The sequence below is a fragment of the Passer montanus genome, unplaced genomic scaffold (genome assembly GCF_014805655.1).
Source record: "Passer montanus isolate IOZ18808 unplaced genomic scaffold, ASM1480565v1 scaffold21, whole genome shotgun sequence".
Classification (NCBI taxonomy): domain Eukaryota; kingdom Metazoa; phylum Chordata; class Aves; order Passeriformes; family Passeridae; genus Passer; species Passer montanus.
Window position 1 is genome coordinate 14,558,602 of NW_024366703.1, and position 27,525 is coordinate 14,586,126.

General features: G+C 39.2%; 1 protein-coding gene across 1 annotated transcript in view; it reads left to right on the forward strand.

Moving 5' to 3' along the window:
• Nucleotides 1–21,339, forward strand: part of PLPP4 (phospholipid phosphatase 4) — a 47,440-nt gene extending 26,101 nt beyond the window's left edge. The window contains exons 6-8 of the mRNA XM_039709239.1: nucleotides 13,462–13,632; nucleotides 18,416–18,604; nucleotides 19,910–21,339. Of these exons, the coding sequence (XP_039565173.1) occupies nucleotides 13,462–13,632; nucleotides 18,416–18,604; nucleotides 19,910–19,920 (371 nt within the window). The 3' untranslated portion in view covers nucleotides 19,921–21,339. The remainder of the gene's footprint in view (nucleotides 1–13,461; nucleotides 13,633–18,415; nucleotides 18,605–19,909) is intronic.
• The last annotated feature ends 6,186 nt before the right edge of the window (nucleotides 21,340–27,525 follow it).

Below are 27,525 nucleotides of genomic sequence, written 5' to 3' on the forward strand. Positions count from 1 at the left end.
CCTCTGGTTTTGAGGGGGTCCTCAATCTAGCTTTCATGGTTTGATCAGGTACCCCCAGTTTGTGATGTATCCTGACAGATGTTTAGTTGGCTTTTTGAGAATTCATCTACCTAAATTAGTTTTACTAACTTAGGTGTTTGTAAAGGTTCCTTTCTCTGTCTTGGGAATATGAGTTCTAGTGTGTTTTATGTCACGTTTGACAAAACTTCTTTTCATCTGTAAAATAATTTGATTACTGTAAGCTTCTTTGGGGTTTTTGGCCAGTAATGTTTGTTGCTTTCAGCTGTTCTAAGAATTGCCAATTGAGAACCAGTGAGTTGTATCTATGGAATTTTTTGGAAAGTGGTAATTTCAAATTGCCTAATGGTACAGAAGTATATATTGCACACAGGTTGGGTGATGAGCTGAATGAAATTGTGAGCTGATTTTTCTCCTTTCTTGTCTGAGTCACAGAAGTAAATAAGAGAGTAGTAGATGTTTGTGGGTATGTTATAAGCTTCAGTTCCAAGCCAATGGGGCAGCCACAGGAGGAGTCTTGGGGTTTTCCTTTTACCTGGCACTGGTTGTACAAGCTCTGAGTTATGGTGCTGCAGCTCACACCTAATTTATTGGAGCAGAATGATGTCCCAGAGTATTTAGATCAAAATTATGAGAGCAGCTTTCTCCATCACAGACATAAGATTAGTGTGGCTGAGTTGACTGTATTTCCCACCACAAAACCTTTTATTAAAATGTGATAAGAATGAAGAGATATTATATATTCAGTAATTTTTATCACTTAGTAAGTGTATGTTAGAGAGGCAATTCTGCAGCTGCTTGAAGTACTTAGCTGTTTGAAGCCTGATGTTATAATATCTAAGTCTCTGACAAGCCTTAAAAATCCATACATATTTTAGTCTCATAATGGAGAAGGAAACCATTTAATTTGACAATCATACAATGCTAACCCTTCTTCTTTGCAGCAAAATTATTTCGATAACCAAAATTGTCAGTTTTATCAAGAACAGTTTATGGTTGTGATCACAAATTTAGTTTCTTGCTATTACTTCATTCCCAGTAGTATAAAGAGTGAGAACCAAATTATTATCATTACTATGGGAAGCACACCATTATGTCACTTTGCTACACCTATGGAGCAATGAGGATGTTTGGGATATAATAATTCATGTTTGCAAATTGTGCTGTAGTTTTCCATTTTCTTAGCTCAGTTTTAAAAACTGTCCTTCCTGTCTTCTGGCAATTCCAGGTAGGCCAGATAGGCAGTGTGAGCATTTATGAACTTTTCTTCCATAATCTCAGTCCAGAATGTTTCCTTGGCACCTTTCTCCCTTCCTTCAGCACAAGATTATTACGACGTAAATTGAAGGAGTTCCACTCTTCAGATTTCTGTCATCTTTCAATGTGTGTTGTGAAGCTCATGAAACAGCACCAAAAAGGGTTGTTTGGTTGTTTTTTTTTGTTTCTGTTAGTGTTTGGGGGATTATTTTTTCTATTTCATGACTGCAGAAATGTAAGTGGTGAGGATGAGAGTTGACATAAACCATAGTACCTCTCTTGGTATGATGGTTTACAAGTACCCACTAGAGTTTGGTATTTCCTACTTCACTTGAACCCCTGGGGAAAATAAATCACAAGTAAAAGCTGCCAGGCAACTCATAAAGAAGGGTTGGAAGCTTCAGTCAAGAGCCATTCTCATCTTCAAAAGAGTTTTTCTTAAGGCATTTCTAGGATAGGCTGTCAATCACAAGCTTTGTTATACCAGAATCTAAAACTTCATCCATGCAAGACGAAGCCTTTAACAAGAAAATCCGTGGTGCTGTAAATGGGGAGCTGTAAGAGTGTAAAATGCAGGGATGTGTGTCAAGAGTGACAGCACTGGCACTCCCATGTGGCCTGGCCTGACCTTGCTTACTCCATAAAAATGTTGTGAACAACCTGTTGCCACTCTCAGAGCAACTTGTGCCCTGAAGGAGAGTTCTCCTGTCTTGGAGCACAGATGATTTCCTTGGCTTCACCTCCCTGGGCCAAGGACTGCATCTCATAAAAGAAGAAAAATGTGTGGAGCACAGACTGTTTCATAATGCCGAGGAGTGACTTGCACTTCCCACTGAATCAAAGAAATCTCTGGATCTTTTGGATTGTTTGGAACCCATTTTCTTTCTTTTCCAGTGTGCTGCCAATCTTGTGAGAGGGGATGGACCTTTGGCTGTAGGAGCCCAGACTCCTGCCTGCGTCCAGAAGCTCAGAGGTGCTCCTGAGTGGCCCAAAATAACTCCAAAATATGCATTTGTTTATTCCATATTTAGTATTTCCACAGTTTTATAATCCATTGGCATTTTAATGCCAATTTAAAGCTAGCACCTGTGATGGAACCATGCAGCCTCTCTATGCCCATACTTCATCAAAACAGTGATGTTTAAGGATCATAAATGCAGCATTTTTTCTTGCCTGTGTCCTTCCTGTATGCTTTCTGAAGAGTTTTCTTGCAGAAGACTTTTGGGCAGCCTGCTCTGGAGAGGCCTCATGGCATCCCCACCTCTCCAGGTGTATTTTTCCCTCCTTGCAAAAGATGGAAACAGCAGCAGCAAGCTACAGACCAAAAATGAGCAACCAAATGCATGGACATATAGATAGAATGATTGAGTGTATTCAATGAAACAAACAGAAAAAATTGTGCAGAAATCAGCAGAAAACCTTTTATTGGTAATGATTACCCAGTGTACCACTTAATGAAAAATGTGATGCATGGATAAAGAGAATTTAACTGAATGCAACACATGCAAGAGGAAAATTAAGGTGAATGAACACAGGACATTTAATTGGACAAGCCATGTGCACAACTGGGACCTGAAAAGATCACTGAATTTGCAGGCATACATTGTACTAATGGGATGGAGAGAGAGCTTTTTGTAATTGATTTCTTCCTTTGCATCTAATGTCTGATGTCATTTTGACATTTGTGTCAGGCTGACAAAATCTATCCACAAACAAAATAGGAACTTATGAGTCCTAGAGTGCTATTTATCTAAAAATCAATGTGCATGGGAAAGAAATGCTTGTAAATCCAGGTTTGTATCCAGTGAAGCAATTCCAGGTAGGCCAGATAGGCAGTAATAAAAAATGGAAAAGAAATCAGTAGGGTTCATTTAATTAACAGTTCTTTGTTACTTGCAGTAGCTTTGTATATTTGCCAGCTCAAGGAAGATTTCACAATGTGCCAGTCTTTATACAGGCTACAAGAACTGAGCATTTCATTGTCTGTTATTTGTGTGGACAGGGAGGTCTGAGTCTATTTTGGTGAGAGAATTTAGAATTTGAATTATTACCATGGGGTCATGAGAGAGGATGACAGCTTTCTAAACCCTGTGTTAGTCTTAAATTGCAGTTAGCTATAATTGGTTATAATTGTTATCATTGGGTAAATATCTTTGTTTGGAGAAGATATCTTAATTTTTTCAGGGAACATGTTCAGCCTGGAAGCCACCAGGGTTTTTTCATGCACAAGGAAGGCTGATTCTGCTTGACCATATGGCAAGAACATGTTTAATTAAGGTGACAGGAATACTGAGCATGTTTTCCATATGAGAGCTCACATTTCTGAAAGCATGTAGGGTTCATGAGCTGCAGCTTAAAAATTGTTGCAATGCCCTGGGACCTCTAAAGAGTTCTCAGAAGAGAGCAGAAGAATATGAGCAGTAAATTTCCTGTGATGTTGCCACATCACCAGTCAGGTGGCTGGAAGGAGAGGGAAAGTAAAAGGGCAAATTGTCTTTTCACTTTATATCCTAGTAATGGCACAAATATAAAATGGTTCTACCAAATTTTATGAGTTGGGTTTTGTCCATGTCTTCTTCCAGTTGCAGTCTAAAACTTAATTCCGGCTTAAAATACAAATCCAGATCATCTTTCCAAGTTGGTGATACTAAGTTTTGGATACAGAGATCTAAATAAAAGGAATAAAAACCTGATCCTTTGCATTCTAACTGAATCTTTGACCCAGATTTCACCTGTATAAATAAGGACAGGCCACCAGCAGCAAAGAGAAGTATTGCAAAAGTAGTATGAGTTTATATTAAAATAGATAATAAATGAGTCTTGCTGCCAAAACCAGGACAACTTCATGGCTGCATCTGAAATGTTTATGTTCATATGTTGCTTATCAGAACAGTAAATAGGAAATCAGCATCACAAGCTTGCTTCAAATATTGTTCAGTAAAATGGGCTGTTTATCTTCAAAGAAAAAATTAAATCCCAGACAAGGAGATGCTGCTGTGATTGGAATGGAGTCCTTGTACAAGCAAATATGGGTAAATAATAGTAACACAACAATTTATTTAGAAACACCAAAAATCCTCTGTGAATTTAATGCCAGATTCTTGACCCTGTTTGCTTTCTTAGAGGAAGTGATTAATTCTTCATGATATAACTCCCTTTAGGCTCTTATTCTGCTCAAAACATTTGCAAGCAAATTGCAGTTGCCAGTTTTGGCTTCAGCTTTTTTTAGTGACTATTTTTAAATGTGTTATTTCTGAATTGGCCAGAACTGTTGAAACTGTGTTTTTCAGCTAAGGAATTAGATTAGAGGAAGTTGCATGAAACTGGTTTTGGTACCTTTCTACTGAAGCAAAAATAGTGGCTTGGTGAGAGGTTAATTCAAGCTCCTTGGGGTTTGTACTGCTGAGTGTTGGTGGCCATCAAAACCCACACAGACATCCTGAAACTGATGTGTCTGCTGTGAAATAAATGAATAATCACTTGCTAGTCTGGTTTATATCAACTTGTAGTTGGATTCACAGGACTCTGGGGATAAAGGTGCCTCTGGAAATTGTGCAGTTCCAGCCACAACAAAGCAGGGTCAGGGTGAGAAGGTTCCAGAGGACGATTCCCAGTTGAGTTTTGATTTAATGTGAAGATTCCACAGCCTGTCTCACAGGGAAGCTGGTCCAGTGCCTGACCACTCAGTGAAAATGTTGTTTGTTATATTTAAATGCAGTTTCCTGTGCTTCAGTTGGTGCCAGTTGTCTCTTCACCTTGTACTGGCTGCCACCCAGCAGAGCTGGGATGTTCTTCCCCCAGTCCAGGAATTTGAATTTCCCTGTGTTGGACTTCAGGAGATTCCTGTTGGCTATTGATCCCTGAGAGAAAGATCCCATCAACTGACTGGAAGCCAAACTTGCTAAAAATTAACCATTTTAACATAGTGGCTGCAGAAATAATTGAACTTACAGTTTCACGTTGGATTGGATGGATTTATGGGAATAAAATCAACTAAAAATTAACATATCCTGTATAAAATTGCTATCAGCAGCAAAATAAATAAAACACTCGTGATTTTTATTTTTCAATCTGCAATTTAGTTACTTAAATTAGTTTGAAAAGTTGGTTTTTGGCTAAATTATGTTTTTTTTATTAATAAAAATATTGAGTCTAGAGACTCCTTTTTGCAAGGAAAAAACAGAGTTTTGAAGAAATGATTTTGTGGTAGCATCTCAATTTTATATTTACAGAATGAATGTTGATATAGAGCTGTGAGAGAGCTTTCATTTCTCGTGTGGGTGTTTTTGTTTTTCTTCTTTTTATTGTATTGCTGAAAGAGGTTTGTAGAGATTACTGTTGAATATTATTAAAGAAATGAGAGAATTCAATCAGAAATCTAAAATGAATGCAATCAGAGGCTGTGGGGACAATAGCACTGACTTGTGTTGTCATGTTTTTTAATTACGTCCTTGATGAATGAAGGTGTCCTGATGTGTTTGAGAAAGTAATTGCTCTTTAGAAGTGAAGAAGAAAATTATTTTCTTTGCCTTTCGAGCTGTAGTTTACACTTTCAGACAAAATGGAAATATGTAAAAATTTGAAGTTAAAAAAGTGAGCTGCAATTGTAAGTAAATCTCTGATCTTGGCTCCAATAACCAGTTTTCCCAGCAGCTGCTGCTGGTTCTGGGTTATTACATTGCTGTTTCTTGGTTATTATATCTGTTCAGTTTGCTTTCATCTGTGCAGGAAAGGAGCTTAATTACGTTTCAGTCTAATTCTTCCTTTCTTTTTGCCTAACTTTAGCTTTTTAGGCAAATTTTGTAAGCTAAGCTTAAGGAATCGGTTTCACAGGCTGCAGAAGATTTTGTTGTGCTGCTGTAGATTTCAGCTGTATCTAAAGTAAAGACCATTGTTCTTCTGCCTGACCTTTTCTCTTCAAAGGCCTCTGAGTCACAGCAGAGATCTAAAGATCAATTTCCATCTGTGAACTGTGGTGACAGCTCTTCTCTGGAGTGAAATGGGTCACAAAGCTCGGGTTTGATTTGAAAATGGAAGGCTGTGAACTCGGGGGAGGCTGGCACGTCTCTTTCTGACCATCTTTAAGGAAGAAATCTCACTCCAGTGCTGGCAGATATTGAGATTCCTTGAAACTGCCGTTGCAGCACATAAATCAGAATATGCAGGAGAGTCTTCTACCTGTATTAGAGCTACTTGCAAGTAAGCCCAAATATTCTGTGCCCATGAGGACTTGAAAATTCCCTACTGAGCACTCACCTTTGTAAGCTGGGGTGGGTCTTTTCCACCCTAAAAGAATTATTTGTGATCAGTCTCCAAATTCTCCTTGCACACTCAAATCCCCTTTGAGCACCAAAAGGAATACACCTGACTCAGACAATATCATGTTGGCCTAATGCAAACAACTTCGAATCCAAAATAATTTCATTAAAATCAGGAGTACCAACTACAATTCTGCTATAAGCAAAAGAAAAATAACTCAATAAAACCCTTGAAATTGAATGATAAACTTAAAATGCCAGGCAGCTTCCTTTAGAGGTGGCTGACTGATTTATCAAACTGCAGAAATCTCAGTCATAACATTTTCTGAAAACATTAATTTAGGTCTCTTGAAAGCAAGGGGATATTAAAAGGCTCTTGAGATAAAAGCTATGAGATAAATGCAGGAAATCAAGTATACTATTCATGCCAGAAAGAAAAAAAAGCACCTGCAAAAGCCTCATTTGGATTTTGCTAATGCTGTCAGTTCCACATAGAAAACATGAGTTATTAGGTGATTTATTTCCTCTTCCTTCTGCAGAAGACTGAGCAAATAATGACATCAGTGTTTTCTCAAACAAAACCTACATGACAATTATTTATGCAAAATATTTAAAAAACTAATACTGCTTTGTTGAAAATTACTGATTTGACTGGTGGATTTTTTATTGAGACTTTCAGTTTTCCTTTGTTTCAACCTGAACTAAGAAGTCTCTCAGTCTGGTTCCTACATTTTTTTATAAGTAATTGGGAATTTTTTATAAGTAATTGGGAACTTTTGGAGAATGATTATGTTGAGTGTTTCTAATCATGTTGGAAGGCAATGCAAGTTGCTGGTTTGGGCTGAAAGCATTCTCAGGATTACTCCTGAATTAGGCTTCTATCTAGTCCCCTCCTCAGTTTTGGGAGAAAAAGAGAGAAATCTCTTGGTTTTTGCTTCTCTGAGCCAGTTCTAAATTCTGTGACAGCAGCCTGGGTATAAATTCTCTTCTTAGCCAGGTAAAGACTCTGCAACAACTCTCAGAACATCCCAGCACTTCTGGTGACTGGCTGGTTGTTCATATTTTATTGTCTCTATCTCTTCACAATTGCCTGCCCCACTCAGTGTTTGTCACTGTATGTCATCTGAGATATTAAAGCTGATTATATCATTTATGCTCTAGCCTTGCCTGATGAAGCACTAATTAAATTAACATGGCATTTGTGGTGTTTTGTGCTGTGCCACTACCAGGAAAAAAGGTGACTGGGAAATATGCTGTCATTACAATGAAAGGACAGGCAGCTCCTCCTCTCCTTTTCCACTAAATAATTAAAATAGTCAGTTGTAAGAACGAAAATATTTTTACATGTTAAAAGACACCCATTTGTTTGAAAAATTAAAGTGATTTATGTGCTTCAGAATGGAGAAATTATTGAATTTCAATAAAAATGTTTGCGATCCTGTGATAATTTTTATAAAATATTACCTCAGTACTTGTAATTATAGTTGGGTATCTAAATTTGAACTGTTAATTATCTTTAGCTAGCAATTTCATGGAGGATAATCATATTTCCTTCACTTGAAAATGAACATTTTAAGTAACAAATGAGCTACAAGCCACAGGTTTTTGGCAGTAATTGCTGCTACTCCCCTATTTTCAAGATAAATCTCTTAATTAACAGCTGTATGGCACTGTCTCACTGAAATATTTCATCCTTTTATAGAAGAATCCAGGGAAATATGAAACAGATTTCTTAAATACGCAAGCAAAAAAAAAAAAATAAATCCTGTGGGGTTATTGGCTTCTTAATTCAAACTCTGAGTACACTCAGGAATGGTTATGTTTGATGCTTCTACCTCTTCTCTGACATAATTACCTGTGAATACTCAACGGCAAGGGCTGTTGGAATTCATGAGGGGCTTCGGAAATGAACTCCTTAATGTTCAGTTTTCCAGCCTTAATTATAAATCAGCTCTTTCGAGCCTGTTAGAGGTTCAGATTATGGGTATACCTCAAAAATAAATTCCTTTTTTTCTGAATTAAAAAAAAAAAAAAGTGAATTTTTAATACAGGAATCCTGGAAGCATAGAGCAGTGGTTCCTCACTGGGATTTATCCTACCTGGCCAACATTTTAATGAATTTGTTTTACACAAAGGATGTAGGGGCACTGTGGGATTTGGGTTGGAAGGGACCTTAAAAATCATCCACTTCCACTCCCTGCCATGGACAGGGACATCTTCCACCAGACCAGCTTGTCCTCAAGCCTTCTCTTCTCCATGCTGAACAATTCAGTTATTTAGCACTTTGAAAAAATGTATTTTCTCCCTTTTCTTTGTATGTTTAAAGGTATTAATCCCAAATCTACTGTGTACTCCATAACAGAGAGCAACTCTGGTTTTGCTGTCTTCAGCTAGCAAACTTCATTCCAGACTGAACTGGGAATGAAGATGCCCAATTTTCCAGTCCCTGATTTTCTCAAGAGAGTTTTTGGCAAGTTTGGAGCCCAGTGGATTCAGTGACAGTACAATCCTGCTGTGCAGCCACTTCCTCCTTGGTCCTGGCCCACTTTGAAAGTGGGGGTGAAAAAGGCTCAAAGTCATTCGTCTTCCCCTGTCCAAACTCCTCTCCATAAAATGAAAAGTTTCTCTTGCAGATGGTGGATAGATCAGGCTGCACTTCGCAGTGTTCCAGGAATAAATAATATTTTCCTATTTTTTTCCTATATTTTTCATGGTGTGTCACACCATGAAAAGAGAAGCAGTGATTTTCTGTATAACCCTTCCTGCTCAGGCTGGGCAAAGTCCTGGGGTTTTCCTAGCTCTTTTTTGAAGTATTTAGGGGGATTATTTGCAGCACTAGAACTGGTATATTCCAGTGAACTCCTTGACACTGCTGATCATGAATTTGACAGAAGCATTCTGATACTCCATTGTAAAAAATTTCTATCCATGGAGAAACTCTTCAGCCTTTCTTCTAACTGTATTTTACATGCTAGTCTGGATGCTTGGGCCAATTTTCTTCTAATAAGTTTTAAATTATGTGCACATATCTGAATGAGTGATGCATGACAAGAAGTTGAGCAGGATGTGATCCTTACCCAGGATGTTACTGATGATGTAATTACAGAAAAACAGGAAAGCAAGAAGTTACCCTGACCTATTGGCTGGAATTTGATATCTCCCAGAGCTGACCTGGAAAATTAAAAATTGCTCTTGGTAGGGACTATTTATTGTTAAATATCTCATAAATGCCCCCATGCCATAATTTGCATTGGAGCTGAAGAGGCAGTGATTTAAAGCTTGTACCTAGGCTGTGCTTAAAAAGAGAATTTACTGAAAGTAATTCCAGGATCTGAGCTGGTTTAATCTTTTCTTCACTATGTTCTCAGAGAAGGAGGATTTTTTTCAAGGTTTCTACCCACAGAAATGGAAAAGTAGGCTATAGAACAGGTTGCTTTTAGGACTTTTGTAAAAGGTGTCATGAACTGAACAAATCAAAACTTAGTTCTCATTTTTTGGTGGCAATGAGATGCATCCTGAGGCCACCTTAGGAATTTCAGGTGAGATGAGGTATCTGGAAAAGTACATGAAAGCACATGTCACCAAAAAAACCCCCAAAAAGTTCATAAGAATTCATTGTGACAGTAATGCAAAAACAACTAATGACTAAGGCTCTTGCTTTCCAGATAATAAGTCTATTTTTCTTCTAACATCTCTTTTTTGTTTCCCAAGTCCCTGCATACATTTGTAGTTTGTGATGTGCTTTTCATGTTGCTGTTGCTGAACTGTCTTTCTCTGTGAAAAGAAATTAATAAAGCTAGGCCAAAGGGAAGGTGATTGACTGTCCCACTTGGAAAAAAAAAGAATTTAAAAATATTTTGTGCTAATAAGCTTATAACATGCTTTGGGAATTGTACTTCTATAAAATGCTCTTTGAGTTGAATTTCAGCATTAAAATTTATGCACTCATTTGGTATCATACTTTTTCCTTCAAGAAAGATAAATATTTCAGTCTTTGAACAGTGTGAAACTGAAAACATTCAGCAGTAGCCCTAGCTGCTGGAATTCCTCAGTAGGCTGCTAAGCAATTCCAGTGATGAATAGTCTGTGTTTGCACTCAGGAAATGTACAGTTATCACTGCAAAAATAAAGCATTGCAGACAAAGGGATGGATCATTTTATCTGATCTTTCAAAATCCATTCGGGTGGTTGTTTTGTAATTTGATGTCACTTAAGTAATTTGAAGGGTTTTCTTTAGTTCAAAAACTGCTTAATGTAAAAAAGTCATTTATTGTGTGCTTAGTAAAGCATCCATTAAAACTTGAGAGGCTGAAGGTCCTCTTGGGGTAGTTTAAATTTCAGAAAAATGCTCACAAAAGCAATTACATTTTAAAATGAATAATTTATTTGGGGTGCTTTAGATCAGATTCTTGTTTACAGTTTCTCACCTTATGCATTTCAGCTTGGTAATTGGTTTGGTCTGTGCAGACAGGTTTTTCAGCTCACCTAAATCCCCTGTCTGGAGGGAATCAGGTGTCAGGATGGGATCTGTGGTGTCTCCAGGTGCTGTCATCCTCCTTATGCCTTCTGAACTCATTTTTTAAAAAGAACATCATAGAAGCAAGCTGAACAATTGAGTCTATGGTATTTTTATTTATTCAAATAACGACAATGCATTTTAAAGAATTTTAACAAGCCATGACAGAACCTGTGGTTTGTCTCATGAGAGTTTTTCCTGAGTTCAGTAACTTGTGGCATCCGCATTTTGATTTGAGTTAGCTACACCAATTGGTAAAAATATCTAATTTCCTCATTCCTTTCTCCTCTTACAACATTTAAAATCAATTGAATTTTTGTGTCTGGAATTTGTATCAATATGTTTCTTGTGTTAACATTGTTTTAAACTAAATCCGACTGATTTACTTCTGTTCATTTACATCAATGTCTCCAAAAAGGGCTGGTTGGTATTTTATATTGCTTTTCTCTTCTTTATATAAAGAGAGTTTGATTTATTTTCTGGGAAAAGGCAGCTTAGATGTGAGTGTGTACTGTTCTGCTGAATCTTTGGGATCTTTCTAATAACTTTTACTAGGGCAGTAGACAGAGTGTGACCCTTCAGGGCATGTGTGGATTTGCATTTCCTTCATGCTGCAGTGAGGTATTGACTCCAGCTGGTGCAGGAAAAAGTGCTCAAATATCTTGTACTGATGGACCAATCCTTCAGTGTAAATATCACCTTTAGGCCCAGGATTCTTGAAGAGTGAATTGTTTTTCTTTATGTTCTTGACTGACATCTTCACAACAGAGCCATCAGGCAAAGCTGCCCACATGGGGTGCACAGCTATTGAGCTGTCTTGAATTCTGCACTTACTTTTATAATGGATATCCCACATCCCAGAGCATTTTGCTGTTAATTCCATGGGTTTTGCTGCTGACTCTGCCTGCACTGGGACTGTTGGCTCTAGCAGCCCTTTCTGGATTTGCACACTCCAGGTAAGGGAAGTCAATCTGAAATTCTGCAGTGTGAGGCTTCTCTGTACAACATTAGTTCTACAGCCACAATATTAGCTTTGTATATTATGATATTTTTAGAGTATTATATATTTATTTTCCCTCTTATATTAGGTGTGGGTTCCCCTTAGAGGAATGTTTGTGACTCTCTTCTTTCTGGCTTTAAGTTAGGACATAACCACCACCTAAGGCAAGATCAGCCTTTGTGTTTATTACAAATATAGATCCTGCTGAACTTCCATGTTCTTCCATGAGCACATCCTTCTGGAAGACAGACCCTGAAAAGAACCTCACAAATTTGGGGAAAATAGTATTTTGAGAATATCACCAGGTTCCTTTTAGCTACATCTGCTGCTGCTGTGCACCATGCTGACCATTGCTGGTAAAATTGCCTGATAAATGGTAGTAATTCTAAATATGAGTCTGTGTGAACTGAACACCTACTTTATAGTTTGGGCAGTATTCCTTTAAGTTCTCTAAATTGCTGGGCATTGTAGATTGCCTGAAAATGAAACCACAAAGCAATTGATTCTTCTGCCTGGGAATGCTGCCTTCAGATTTCAGTTCGCCTAAAAAATAATAACCCGAGGTGAAAAATAGAAAAATGAAGACAAAAATATTTTTGGGGTGGGAAAGTTTTTGCTTCAGGATTGCATTTGATATTGCATATCCAGACAGATTTCATTTTGATCTCTTCCATTTACTCATCTGGAAGATTAAATGATGGGAACAAGTCCTTTCCTTGTCCAGTGTCTCTCTGGAAGGTTTAAGAGCTGTAACAGGAAAGAAGTTCAGTGCAGAAAGCTGGTACCTGAGTTCTCTTGTCACTGCGACTTGTGCATGTTCTATACAAACTGGGTAATGGAACCTAAAATCTCATTTAAATGTAATTCAATTACAGTGCAAACTGTCTGAATCCTTTTCTGCTTTGAACCTCAACGTTTTAGAATAGGTCCAAAATCAGGAAAGATGTGCTGAAGGTTGAAGCATGAAAAAGCTTTTGTGACTCAAGTTAAAAATTTGCTTAAATGTTTAATTTAGTGTCTGATGTCTCCCCCAGAGGAAAAAGGTAAATTGCTGAAGGAAGAAAAAATTTAAATTTCTATGGGATAGGTGAATATCTAGAGGCACCACAGTGTTTGCAGACGTGTCAGATCATGTGAACGCTGAGTGTATATATTAGAAAAAAATCAAATTGCTTCTGAGTGCTCCCTTGCCTGGTTGCTTGCATTGTACATTGCTCCATAGACAACACCAGTGCTGTGGAGAATACATGTATGTCGTGGATCTTGTTGGAGAATGTATTTTCTCATTTCCTTCCCCAAAAATGTAATTTTTTTCAAGTCTGCAAGATCATGACTCCTTTAATAAAAAAACCCCAACCGACCAAACGAGCACTAATTACAGTTCACTGTAGTGATGTGCTTTGCTTTATCAGTTGCATTTTCAGGCCTTGGCTTCACCACCTTCTACCTGGCTGGAAAGCTGCACTGCTTCACGGAGAGCGGCCGAGGGAAGAGCTGGAGGCTCTGTGCAGCAATCCTGCCCCTCTACTGTGCCATGATGATCGCCCTGTCACGGATGTGTGACTACAAGCACCACTGGCAAGGTGAGACACGGACTTGCCCTTTTGTCCTACTCTTTTTTTTCTTAGTTAGCCATGTATTTCTTTGATTTTTTCTGTTTCACTGCATGGTGTGAGTTAAAACACCATGCTGTGCTATAGCTTTTCCTTGCTCCTGGATTGATGCTGGGGCTTCCTAGCGAGGCTGGATTAGCTAGCACTGACCTTCAGACCTTCAAGCCTCTGCCACAGCATCCTCTCCTCCCTCACAGCAGGCACTTCTGGAGTGTAACACCCATCAGGTCACTGCATCTGTCACTGCTGTCTCAGAGTCCTTCAAAATTCTGTAACTGATGGAGAAGGTTGTGCTATTTATCAGTTACACACTCATGTGACAATTCGGGAAACCCTGCCATCAATTATTTCTTTTACCATTTCTTCACCTTCTTTATGGCCACCTTTGCAGCTTCCTTGCTTTCACTCATTCTTTTGCTAAGTAAACCAGCCTGTAATTTCTTTTTCCCTATTTGTCCCTGAATTCCTGTAAGAAATACCATGCATGGTATTTCTGGTGCTGTTATGTAGGTCACCTTGGCTTTCTGTGGTATTGCTAGGACTGTACTGCTGGCCTTGCAAATTGAACTCCCTTCAAGGTCCTGAGTGCTCCTTTCAATTACCTGAAATTTCAGTTCCATACTGGTTACATGCTGTTTCCTGTTTGCCAGCACTGTGGTGGGTTGACCCTGGCTGAACACCAGGTCTGTCACTCCCCTCCTCAGCTGGAAGGGCGAGAGAAAATGCAGTGAACAGTTCATGAGTCGAGATAAGCTGAGGGAGAGATCACTCAGCAGCTCCTGCCCCTCCTTCCTCACTGACCTGGGTGTCAGGAGGGCTGTTTCTCTCATATGTTCTCATTCCTCTCTCCAGCTGCCATTTCAGTTGTCCAGATTTATTTCCCAATTTTTTACATCTGTTATCCCAGAGGTGCTCCCACATCCCTGCTGTGCCCAGCCTTGGCCAGCAGCAGTCCCATCCTGGAGCTGGCTGGTGCTGGCTCTGTTGCACATGGAGAAGATTCTCACAGAAGCCACGTCTACAGCTCCTTCTGCTACCAAAACCTGGCCCCAAATCCCAGTACAAAGACACAGCATTCTGTTGCTTCCTCACATAATTTCAATTAATTGTTGCATTGCTCTGTCCCCCCAAGCTCCTTCTCATCTACCCAGCAGGAGAACCAGTCTCAGTCATGCTTTCTCTCACCCTGTGTGCTCTTGCAGCTGCTTAATCACCAGCCATTAGCCTTGACATGTTCTCTGAGGAGCCTCCTGCATTCCAGCAGAGCCTTGTCGTGTTTCAGGACCCATTTCTCCTTTTCTCAGTGACACTGGGGCTGCAGAGAGCCTTCAGCACAAACCTGCTGAGCATGAGGTGCTGCCTGGCCAGGCTGGCAGGGGGCACAGAAAATATTTGGCACTTGTCTTGAGCTTCCTGTTAAAGAGAAAAGGAGGAGTGGGAAGAGATGTGGAGAGTACAGGTTTGCTCTCGAGTTTGGAACAGGTGTTTGCAGAGTGAGCTGTGCCTTGCCAGAATTATTGATGGGCTGAAAGGTGATGGTGGTGTGGTTTGTGCATGCTGGAGGAACACTGCACCCAGGGGTTGGGACTCAGTTCATCACAGCTGCTCCTATTCTGCCTTTGAATTTTAAGGAGATGGAGCTGCAAACTTATGGGAATAAATTACATGGGACTCCATTTTCTTCATGGTGGGAAAAGGCCCATTCTTTATTCACAGAATTCATTTTTATACAGATTTATATACTTTGTGTGGGACTCTTAATTGGTTAGGAGTTTTCTTGCCAATTACCTTTATTGGTTAGGAACAAGTTGTTATTCTGTATTGACTGGTCAGTCAAACTGTCAGTGTCTACATGCAGGGAAGTTGATTGTGAAAGATAGTTTACATTTTTCTATCTAACTGTGTAAAAACAATTTTATACAGGTGCAAGTTATTTTTTCCCCAGGAATAGCTTGTTTTGTTAACAAATTGCTCCCAACAGGATTGCTTTCACATGGGAACTTTCAAAATGCTAGCTTTGACAAGGCCAACTGCTGATTCTAGGAGAGCAGACCTGATTTTGTAAAGCTCTTCTCAATGATTTTTCTACCTTCCTGCAACACAAACCCATCTCCTCCCAAGAGCAGTGCTGGCAGACATTATCCTGCAGGTGACCTCTGCTTTCCCCTGAAAGAGCTTGCTCCCAAGGGAGAGACTGGTTCCCTCTGGACACAGCCCAGAACCTCAGGCCTTGGCTTTTCAGCTCAGCAGAGTCAGCTAATTGTGCTAAATTATTTGAGGTGGCTTTGTGATGGAGCCTTTACCATGCTGTGGGAAATGAAAAAGGACCATTAGTTCTGAGTCCAAGACTTTGCACAGAGCAGGTGAAAGATGGAGTGGAGTGTCCCTCTATTAAAAATCCATTGAGTGTGCTTACACCATTAATATTATGAGAACTTTATGAGCTCTCTTCAATTTGACTGGAGAGAGTGATATTCAAGGCCTTAGTATTGGTATTGGTGGATAGTAGGATATTTTGCTGTGAATCCTGAATATATCAATTCCATATATATATATATATATATATATGTTATGTTTATAATATATATATTCCCTGCATAGACTTCTAATTCTGAAAATGTTAATTTACTCATGGAATAAGGGAGAATTTTGTATGGAAAAAGGTAAAGTGAAATGCTGAGAATGAAAGAATATTCATTTTCCTTTATGGGCAATGCAGGAAAAAGGAAAAGAACAAAAAGAGGATAAATATTTCTACCATGAAATCAAACAAAACACTGAATTGTTTTTTTCAAAAACGGGTTTAAAAAAGTTGCCTGTGTTTTTTGCTTATTAACCCCAGTCAGGCAAGGTCAGTAAGATAGAGACCTTTGGCATAAATCAAGCAGTGAATTTGTATTACTGTGGTGCCCAAGCTGAGATCCAGAGCTGAATAATTTGTGTAAAGGTTTTGAAAGAAATAATCTGGGCAAATTTTAGCAAGCCTTAAAATCCAGGGAACTTAAAGAGGACTGGCAAAAATCTGGTGTTTCTCTATGATGAAAAATAGTAATTTAAATAGTCATAGGCTTGACCCAAGTGTTAAGCAAAATAAAAAGCAGCTGGAACAGTATTCAGTGAAAGTAGGATAATGTGAGAATTGCACCCAACACAAGTTCATAGAAAATTAATCTTGTCACAACAACTAAGTTTTTTACAAGTTGATTGATGCTGTACAGTGAAAATCCTTGCCCTGAGTACTTTAATACCATTACAGTTTGGTAGAGGCAGGCTGATGAAATCCAGTGTGGGTAGGATAAGTTACTGTCTGCACACAATCACCTTTTAAATTCCTGTTTGAGCCCTGTTACTCTTGCCCTCAGTACTTTAATACCATTATGGTTTGGTAGAGGCAGGCTGATGAAATCAGTCAGCTTCCAGTGTGGGTAGGATAAATTACTGTCTGCACACAATCACCTTTTAAATTCCTGTTTGGAGCCCTGTTACATTAATTTGTGATAGAGTCATTATGTCCTTTTCTGTGGAGGGAGAGAACATAGGATTTGAAGGCATCTCCTGGGTCATTCCATGTAGTCCTGTTCCTCAAATGTGACTTACAGTCACATTTCTTACATTTATCCACCTCACTATTAAATTTTTCAGGTTTTCTTTCCCCAGCCATTCTTGATAAAAGGCATCTCACTTCTCTGATGATTACAAACCATCTATTATGCATTGAAAATTGAACCACATTGTCTTTGTTCTAATAAAAATTACAATGCCAAACCAAGGTATTTAATCTGTATTTAAGAACTTCAGACAAAAATAATTTGCATTGATTTACCCTTCTTTGCCAATAAACTCAATGATTTACCATATTTATTACGCTTTGAGTTTTTTGAAATTGAAAGAATGGAAACACAGTTATACACAGATTATGTGGTGCTGAATCAGTCTTGTTAAAATAAAATGTGTTGTCAGGTCATTTTAAACAGTGCCTTTTGCCTCTCTTCATTATTCTTCATGTTAAATCTAAGGCTTTCACAGAGTGTGTGAAAAATTTCCAGTGAAATTTTTCTCTTGTTGTTTGTAAATGAAACACAGGATGAGGTGAGTATTTTAGTGAGGTGAGTATTTTCCGGTCATTTTAATAACCAGAAACAGAAGGAATCCTCTATAGAAACTTTAAATTGCCTAAGTGTGAGTGCTGCAAATATCTCATCCAATAGCCTTACTTATCTTACTTTATTTTCTGATAGGAGTATGGGATAGTAAAAAACATTAAAAGATATTAAAAATATTAAATAGATATATATTAAAAAGGTTAAATCAGTTAACAGGCATGCTTATTCTTTGACTTTTCAGATGCTTTTGGTAAGCATTCATCCAGCTTGACATTTTTCTTGTCAGTCTGCTTTTTTAAATGGGTGAAGATCCATGGGTTGCCCACCCACAAATGGTCAGCTGTGATCTGGAACATCAGGAGTGTCTGATACCCCGTGGAGACCATTCTACTCCCAGTGTTCATCCCCCAAAACTGAGCCAACCATCTACAGTTTGGGTGTTCAAAATATTACACAAGTCCCCAAGGATGGATTTTGTGTGTCTGGTGTAATTGTGGTATTTGGTTCCAAATTCTTTAGGAAAATTCAAAATCCAGATTTTCTGTGCTAAACACTTTTACATCAACCAAATGTCTTTTATTTGCAGTTTTCACTCCTGGCTGCCCTTCCCCTTGTGACATGCTTCTGGTTTTGTTGCTTTTTTCCTGCAGATGCTTTCGTTGGAGGGGTCATTGGCCTCATTTTTGCTTATATTTGCTACAGACAGCACTACCCTCCTTTGGGCAATACAGCCTGTCACAAATCTTATGTCAGCCTGCTGGATCAGAACTCAGTGAAGAAAGAAGAGAGACCCACAGCAGACAATGCTACTGGGCTGCCTCTGGAGGGAATAACTGAAGGTCCCGTATGACTTTGAGAAATGTGCAGAATGAACTTTTAGCCTTCTCACATTTCCTCCAAACTGGTCTCTTAACAGTGGTTCTTAATGTACATTTTTTCTTTTGTTTCTTTCCTTTTTATAAAGGGAATTTAAATATTTTATTTTTGATGCCATGGTACCATCATACTTCTAAAGTTAAATTTTCAGTTCATACTCACTTGCTGAATTATCTGTTTTCAGTCCACTGCAAGCAGGTAGAACTACTCAAAGAAAGGGGAAAGTACATTATTAAAAAGAATCTCATGTGGAGAATGGTTAAGAGAGTACTTTTGAGATGTGGCTGAGCATATACTAGATCTGGAAACAGATTTTCTGAAGTACTGAGTATCTTCTACAAAGTTCTGGTCATCTTCAGCACTCATTGATTTCGATGGGTGGCGAGTACACAGAACACTTCTCATCAGGTGTTCAACATCTGTAATTTGATAATTTAGGGCATCATCATGTTTATCCTGCTGCCTTCTGACATTAACAAAAATCTCCACATGCTGGTGGAACTTTGTATTAATTGTCAAGTTTTGCCAAGATTGATCTGAGCTACTGATGACTAAGAAGGCGAAAGGTGTGGCTGGTGAAGTGCTTGTGAGATCCAAGCCTCATGCATTAGTAGTTCCACAGGATGATTCTCTTTCGAGAAACTCCATGCTGTTAAAATTGCCAACTAACAACATGGATTAGAAACTTGTTATTGCACCATCAGCAATTTTTGAGAACTCTTGCAGTGTTTATCATCAAAGCAAATTTGAAAGAAAAGAACACCCATTGCATTTAACAAGCTGAAGTCTTTCAAACAGATGTTTTAAACCCCCTTAAGCTGGGAGGATAAAGAGACACAAAGTTTTCTGTGGATTTCGTTGTGCCATGTTCATTCTTGTGTAGTGACTCACTGCAGCATTGGTGACCTGAGGAAATGCAAAGATTCTCATTCGTGACTTTGGGCACACAACCACGAATGCTTGTGGTGGTTTCCAGCACTGTAACATATCCAGAGGAAGGCTGGAGACAATTTTCCACCAACCCCATCCCACATTTTCAGCTCACCATGCTCTTGGGCATGGTGCTTGCCAAGGTTGGTACCTGAATTGGAGCTCACCTGAATCAAACCACTGTTGGTGTGGAGAAGGTTCAAGTGTGTGACTGAAGTTAATTTATTATCAGTAGGATTCTGTTTGTTACGTATGCACTATGCAGTATACATCACATTCCTGTGAGATGATGTACCTTTGGATGGCAGAATGTCAGATTCCAGGTTTCTTCTCCTTAGGTATCCTGTGAGAAATGCAGGCAAAATATTCCAGACCACACCCTGGCAGTTGAACATTTCTTGGAGCAATCAAGATAATGTTGATCAACGACCACAATTACGGTGCTTCAGACTGGAGGAGACTGCTGCCATGATTATAATTTCTGTGTTCCTGTTGGAATATGCATCAGCCTCGTAGACATTTTGTGATTCAAACAGCTCAATGTCTTTATGTAAGGCTTGTCATTTACTTTCCTCAAAGCTAAGCTTTGTAGATTTTTGTTTTGAGAAGAGCTGCTTCCTGATTGGCAACACTTGAATTTTTATAAAAAGCAAGCAAATTAGGGTCCCCTTAAAAATAAACCTAATAACTGTGTACAAGAGGATGCAACCTTGCTGTGTATAAATTTGTATGATATTTGGAAATGGCTATAAATAGGAAGTGACATTAAGGAACAGAAGGTAACAGGAGTGAACCCGGGAGGCTCTGTAGAAATCAGGCCTTGCAAAGCTGGTACAGTTTAACTGAGTCAGAAGGAGGATGTTTCACTTACAGAATTCTGAGCTCTACAACAGAGACAGTTGAACTTAGCTGTGGTTTTCCTGGTGAATATACAGTAATTCACAATACCAGCATCAGCAAAGCAAAATTACTTTGCAGTTGCACTGGATTTGACAGAGCACTCCTCTGGTGTGTTTGAGATCTTATTTTAGAAATCCACAGAGTTCAGTGGAGGTTTAATCTTCCTACAAAGTTTTTAAACCATCCTACAGAATTCTGTAACAAATATAGTTTTCTTTCACTTCATGTGGGAGGATTACTGAGAGCCCCAGAGCCAGGGTGAGGTTAGCCATTAGCTCCTTCTTTCAGCAGGAACCCTAGTCTTCCAGGTTATATGCAAATGTTAAAAAAAGAATAAATTGTCAATCAAAATTAGAAATTTAATACTGATGCATAGAGCATTTTGCATGTTTTTGTATAGATCTGGCTTATTCTCAAAATGGAGCGGGGCCTTCTAACTGTGCTGTACACATTCTCAGTATTTTAATGGCTTTTGGTACAGGCAGGCTGTTTTTGGCATGAGGAAAAGCTCATCCAGCCCTCAAGGCTGTTAAAGGATTGGAACATGAAGTGTAATACAGCATAAAAACTGAAATTGCAGGAGTAATTGGTGACCAGTAAAGAATAACACATTTTAATGGGAATAATTAAATTGAGAGTCATAAAGTAGACAGTGTAAATGGTTTGATTAAAATGTAATTAAAATTATGAAAGACTTAATGGAATGAAACTTGTGGAGGGATCTGTAGGTGCCACAATCACCAGTGCAAAGTCAGCATAGGGAAGGCATTTTTGTGGATCAGTGTATTTTAATCTCATGCTTTCTCAGTGTGAAGGAAATGTAATGTTGTAATGCACCAATAAAACAACACATGAATGTGGGTTTGTACATCTGTGTGTTATCATTTTTTTGAGAAGAATATAATTTAACAGTTATTCTCATTAATAAACCATGTAGAGCATCACACACAAAGAAAGCCCTAAAGAAACAATGTTACTGACAAAGAGTCATTACTGATGCTGTTAAAATGGAACAGCCTCCCTCCTTTAAGCAAAATAATGCTCTTCAGCTTTCCTCCAGGCAAAGGTACAGTGTAACTCTGCAAGGCTGAAATTCTGCAATTGTTACCCAGCTAAACCCCACAGGTCCCTTCCCCTGGTCCAATTCCATACCCCAAATAACACTGCAAGTGCCATATTTAAAAACAAACGTGGTTAGGCTAGAACAGGAGGACAATATCAAATCAAACACAGCAGGGATAGCCTGAAAGCATGACACTGGCAACCAGCAAAATGTCCCCACAGTGACTGAAATCTCAGGGACTGGGTTAGGAATAGAGCATTTGTGCTGACTCATTCAGATTTTGTTGCCTTTTTTCTAATTTGGCCCTCTATTTTTTTTCCCTGTGCATAGAACAAATTATTTCTATTGAATGTGAAAAGAGAACCTCATTTGCCTTCTTTCTGTCCATGGCAAAAAATACTTTGCTGTGGATTGGGGTGGAAAAAAACCCAAACCTATGAAAAAGCCATATTTTTGTTTTGTGGTACTAAAATTCCTATGACTTTAGGAGAACTTCTCTAGCTCACTAAGCACATGACATCCTGTAGGTGGAATAAAGCCTTCATATGTGTTTTTTTTTTTCTTAAAATTGCTAAGCAGGACCATGTTGTTGGACAGTTAGGGGTAGCACCCACAGGCATTATCTGAAATCAAATTTCTTATTACTCTTACTCATCTTTACAAGATAAATAGTCTCACCTGCTATCCCAGAGTACACTCCACACTCATCTGATAAGCAGAATGCCTACATTGCTGTCCTAAGAGGCTAAAATTAAATTAGAAGTTTCCACTGGGATGCACCAAGTTTAATTCAGTTTATTATACAGACAACTCCTGTTCTACAGGTGTGCAAATTACTCCCTGTTCAGGAACTTGCCCTAAACAGAGAAAAAACATTATCATTTTGCCATTAAAATTTGCTCAACATATATAAAATTAAAATTACAAGAATGCACTGAATTAACTGAGATTCTTTTTGCAGGTGCTACAGGATTTTTGCTGAAACTTGCAGAAATAACAAAAAAAAATCATCATTCAGACTGGTCCAGACTTTGGACCCTTGTTTGAACCCAGATAAGTATAATAAAAACATCTGAGCTGCAACAGATGTGTGCTGAAGTTACAGAAGTGATGATCTGCCCATTATTATTTTCTGAAAAAAAACTTTCCAAAGGGAAAAACAAGAGGCATTTGGGATAACCCACATTACATAATCTGAGTAGCAGGGTATGAAATAGAAAATCCTCTCTTGGTGCTTTGGCTGGGTGAAAACAACAGAGAGATGCTTTCAGCCAGTTCAGGAGGACTGCAGAAAGTCAAGCATGAAACACAATTGAAGCAGCTCCAGAAGCCTTAAACCTTTGGACTGAGTCTCTTTGTTAGTTTGCCAAAAAAGCTCTTAATTTCACTGGCAGATTTGCAGCAGCCATGCATTATTCTACTCGATTTTAATGTGGTCTGAAACAAGTTTATTCCTAGGAGTAGATGGGGCACAAGGACACTGGTTTTTATAACAGTGATTATCTATGGCTCGCTTTTATTTGGCCTCTTGCTCACAGATGTAATTGTGCTTTTCAATTACAGCCCACAGCACTGTGCTCTCTGAGCTGCTTTGGGTCCCTGCTTCTTTCCATCTGCAGAGCAGCTTCTCCCCTGGTGATGAGAAGGGGAAGAGAATTGATGGTGACATGTACACACCTTCTGGATGGTGTCTGTCTTCCTTCCTTTTCATCTTTATTAGATTTCCAAGTCTAATTAATGCACTTATATATAAGCAACATTCACCCTCAAGACAGAGTGCAGTTCCAAAAGGGACCAGGTGTCATTGCAGAATTGCCCAACAGAATCCAGACAAGCTCCAGCCAGAGAACTCAGGTTGCCATTGTCCAATGGACAGAATTTCTCACTTTTTAAGCCAAAGGGCATTTAAAGAATTTTAAGGCTTTTACAGCTCTTAGTGTTGCAGTGAGAAAGGGCAGTCAGTAAAGGGAAGTTTCCAAATGCACTTTCACTCCTGAATTCAAGTGAATTCTCCCCCTGACTGACAGCTGGAGCAAAAGCAGATTTCTGTTCTTAATTTCTCAGGTTATAGGCTGAGCACATTCACACCTGATCTGGGAGGGTCTGGTGAGTGCCCTGTCACACTTCTGGTTTGGAGACAACAACTCAAAAGTAGTTAGCATCACTCTCAGTGACCTTCTGACACCATTCAGATTAGGAAAGAAGTGCTGCTCATTAAGATCCAAGCCCATCACATAATGCTGGAAGAGATCTAAGCCAGGGAAAGTTTGATTTATTAGTTCCAACAGGCTTGCCCAGTGCCCCTTGCTGGACACAGAGGGGCTCTGAAGGCTCCCAAGAGGCAGATTATTGTCAAAAATCTCCTTGAGCTTTTTATTAATTGTTTTTGTGTGTGTCAGGGTTATTAGAAGAAAGGACTCCCCACTGTATTGAGGGTAATATTTACAAATCATTTATTGCTAACTGACAGACTGTTGAAAAATATCTCCCTTACCAGGCAGGCTGAATACACAACTCTGTTGTGTTAGTCTGTATTCTGTTCACATCACCCCTTATCAGCATTACAGAGCATTTGTGTATGCAAAACCCCATTTCATCTTCATTCCCAGCCCAACAGGTTGAAGCCACAATCAAAGTTTCAGATGTGGGCTCCTGCTGAAAGCAATATAACACAGTAAAAAAGAAAGGGGAAAAGAACATTACAGCAATGTCACAATGTCACCCTAATCTAAGAGGTGTAAACTTGTCTAGGGAGTGAATGGGATGGGATTCATATCTGCAGCATTGTTCAACAAAGATAAAGCAGCTTAAACATCCTCTGTCACTGAGTGTGGAAAAGACTGGAGCTGTCTTCTTCAAACAAATCATTGCACGGGGTAAAGGGAGAGAGATCATGTTTCTGAGGCTTGTTTGGAAACAGGAATTCCATTTCACAGAGGCTGGGAAATATTTTTAATTTCACGTGTTAACAAAACTCATAATTTTAAGAACATGCTAATGGAAAAAAACATAATCTCTTGTTACATCCCAGTATATAAAGACTTTTGCCAACCTGTGGGAGAAGGATTTCCACCCTTGCCCTTTTGAGGCTTCCAACCCTCTCATGTCAAGAAATGCCCAGAGAAACAGGGTTTTTCTTGAGTGGGTGAATTACTCCTTCCTAATTTGCTCCTTTCTTGATTCCGTTGTGGTCTGAATAACCTCCCTTGGAATTTCAGTGCAACACTTCTGCTTCTGTGAATTGTCCTCATGGGAAATAGTTTCATTTTGATTTTTGACCAGTTTATTTTCAGCATCAGCTAAAGTCTCCTCATTTTAAACCCTGAAAGAAAACTCCTGTGCTACTGCCCCAAAAGGTGTGAAAACAGCTGATCTAAATTTTCACTTCAGGCTAATAGGGAACAAGGATTATCACACAGAAACCCAGCTCCTGCAGCAACATTTTGAATGAGAGCTGGCAGAGGGGGGCACAGAGAGCTCGTGGATGGTGCAGGAAGAGATGCCACAGGAACTCGTTATCAGTAAGTGGATTTACATTTTCTATGAGGTGATGAAAGCGGCCTCTGCTGTATTTGGGATTTCCCAAAGTAAATAGCAGTAAATCAGTTGTGAGTGCATTCCAGCTGGGAATTTGTGAAGTTTAAGCACTGCAAGGTTTAATGTGGAGAAACTGTGGAGCAGCTTCTGTGCTATGGCTAAAGGGGGGAGCAGAAATATCGACCTTGTTTCTGTATGGCCCTTACTTTGTCAGAGGTTTCTGTAGCAGGGGGAAGCAGAATTATCAGTTAAGAAACTTTTTCAGGCTTTTTTTTTTTCCTCTTCAAATCAGTGTTTGTGTTCTCCTATCTGCCATTAAAAAGGGCTAGCTTTTAACTCAAGGTTTACTGGCTTAAAGCCAATCAATATTATTAATCTCTTCCATCCTTACTTCTATCAAGTGATTATAGTGAAGAGGCCAACTGGGTTTTTGAACACATTTATTTAATACTTACAGCATTTAATACTTAGATTTCTCAGGAGTTATAAAGAGCTGTGATGCAAATAAATACATGTTTAGCCATAATGCTGTCCTTGCAGAAATAAGGAGGAAAAGTTACACTACTTCTGCTGCCGTCTTTCTGTAACTCTCCAGTGGTGAGAGCATGGTTAGACGGGTTTAATGGCACTGGTAATGGCTATGCAATAAGAAGCATTTACAAAGCAGTAAATGCAGCCATGAAGAGATGTGCTTACAAGGTAAATCATGGCAGGAGTGCCTCGTTAGGCTGTGATAATGCTCTAAATAGCCAGAGTCAGTGCAATAATTGATATTACAGAATTCTGCATGATCTGCAGCCCCCTCCAAACCTGGGGAGGTGAATCCTACGTGAGGGGCTGAGTTTGTTTGCCTCTGCTCTGTTTTTGCTGGTATTCACCCAGGTACATCAGCATCATGAAGAATTTGTTTAAACACCAGAACTAACAGGTGCAATAGGATCTAAACCATCTCCTGACATGAATTTCAATGGCTTTGCTGAGACAGAGAGGGACAAAAATACATTTTGTTGTCAGCTGAAGCAGACTAAAAGCTTTTCTGTCACTTTCCTGTCCTGATGTATTTTCACTTAGTTTCAAAGTGAGGCAAGAGGTGGAATTGACTCTCTGGGTTTGTTAAAGGAATAAAGGTTAGGTCCAAAGGGGGCAGCTAATCACACGATGCTCAGGGAAGTAGAGAGAGATTCACAGGCACTGCTCTCTTCCATCCCTGCCCCCGGTGTAGCATCACAACTCCTATTTTATGGTCCAGTGATGTGCTTTCAGGAAACACACCGCGCTTTTCTTCAGGCTGAATTGTGTGTTTATGTTTTGGGTCTTTTCTAAACCCTTGCATTAGTGCCCCCAGCAAGTTCTGTGAGCTAGGGCTGTGACACTGAAGTCTGAAAACTGAGCTTTTAGGTGTGAGGTTTTTAAAATGGGCTCTCGGTGTCTGTGGTGTGCAGTGATTGCTCTCTGCTATTAAACACTGATCCCCCGAGGTGATTGTTTGGGAGGGCGACATTCTCCTGAAGCTCTCACTATTTCAGTTAAATGGTGGTTTCTTTTTTTGCTTTCAGCAGCTGAGCAGTTCAGGGTCTGCCCAGAGATGCTGGAATTGCTCATGTGAGTGGGGTCTGAGCCAGGTTTCTGTCAACATCAGCCCTTGGATGAGGTTTAGGGGCTTTGGGCTTTCTTATAGCCAACACACAACTCTGTACTTAAATTACTCTAGAGGAAGTTTCAAACCTACAGCTGCAAGGGAATCCCTGATTAGGACAAATGCAGATATCTGCCTGCAAACCTGACAGTGAAAAATTTATATTAAAATTGATTAGGAAAAAGAGCTTCCTTTGATTGCTGCTGAAATCAGTGAAGGCCAAATTAAGTTGGGGGATCCTGGCATTAATACTGTGCATTATTTTCTGCGATTTTTGTCTGTGGGAAGGTGAGCTGGCAGGCATGACAGAGCTCCTAAATACATCAGCAAAAACTGAAAATAGTTCTTTACGTGAGATAAACTCTCCTGAAGTCCAAAAGTGGGTCAGTCAAATTGTTCCATTTCAACAAATTTTAATGAATAATTTTTCTTATTCAGACTGTACTCAAGGTCTGATACAGGCTTTCACTCTTTCCTGCTACCCAGTAAATGCAGGTGGGGGATGGATGTTCATCTGGGCTGAACATGCCCTGAATCACCTTTATTACCTATGAGGGTTGTTTTTTTTTGATTTTTATTGATTCCTGATACCATCTAAAGGACATGAAAGGGCTTGAGGGATGAAAGCAGCTCTCATCTTTCCTTTCACTCTTCTGGCATTAAACTCCAACAGGCAGGAGCTGGTTTTTGGTTCATTCTCTGTCCAATTATTTGTTTAAACGAGTCCAGTGAGAACACCTTCCTCTTTCACATGGTGTGTTCTAAGGAAAATATTTGTGTCATGCTGGATGAGTGGCAGTATTTCACACAATGTCTGC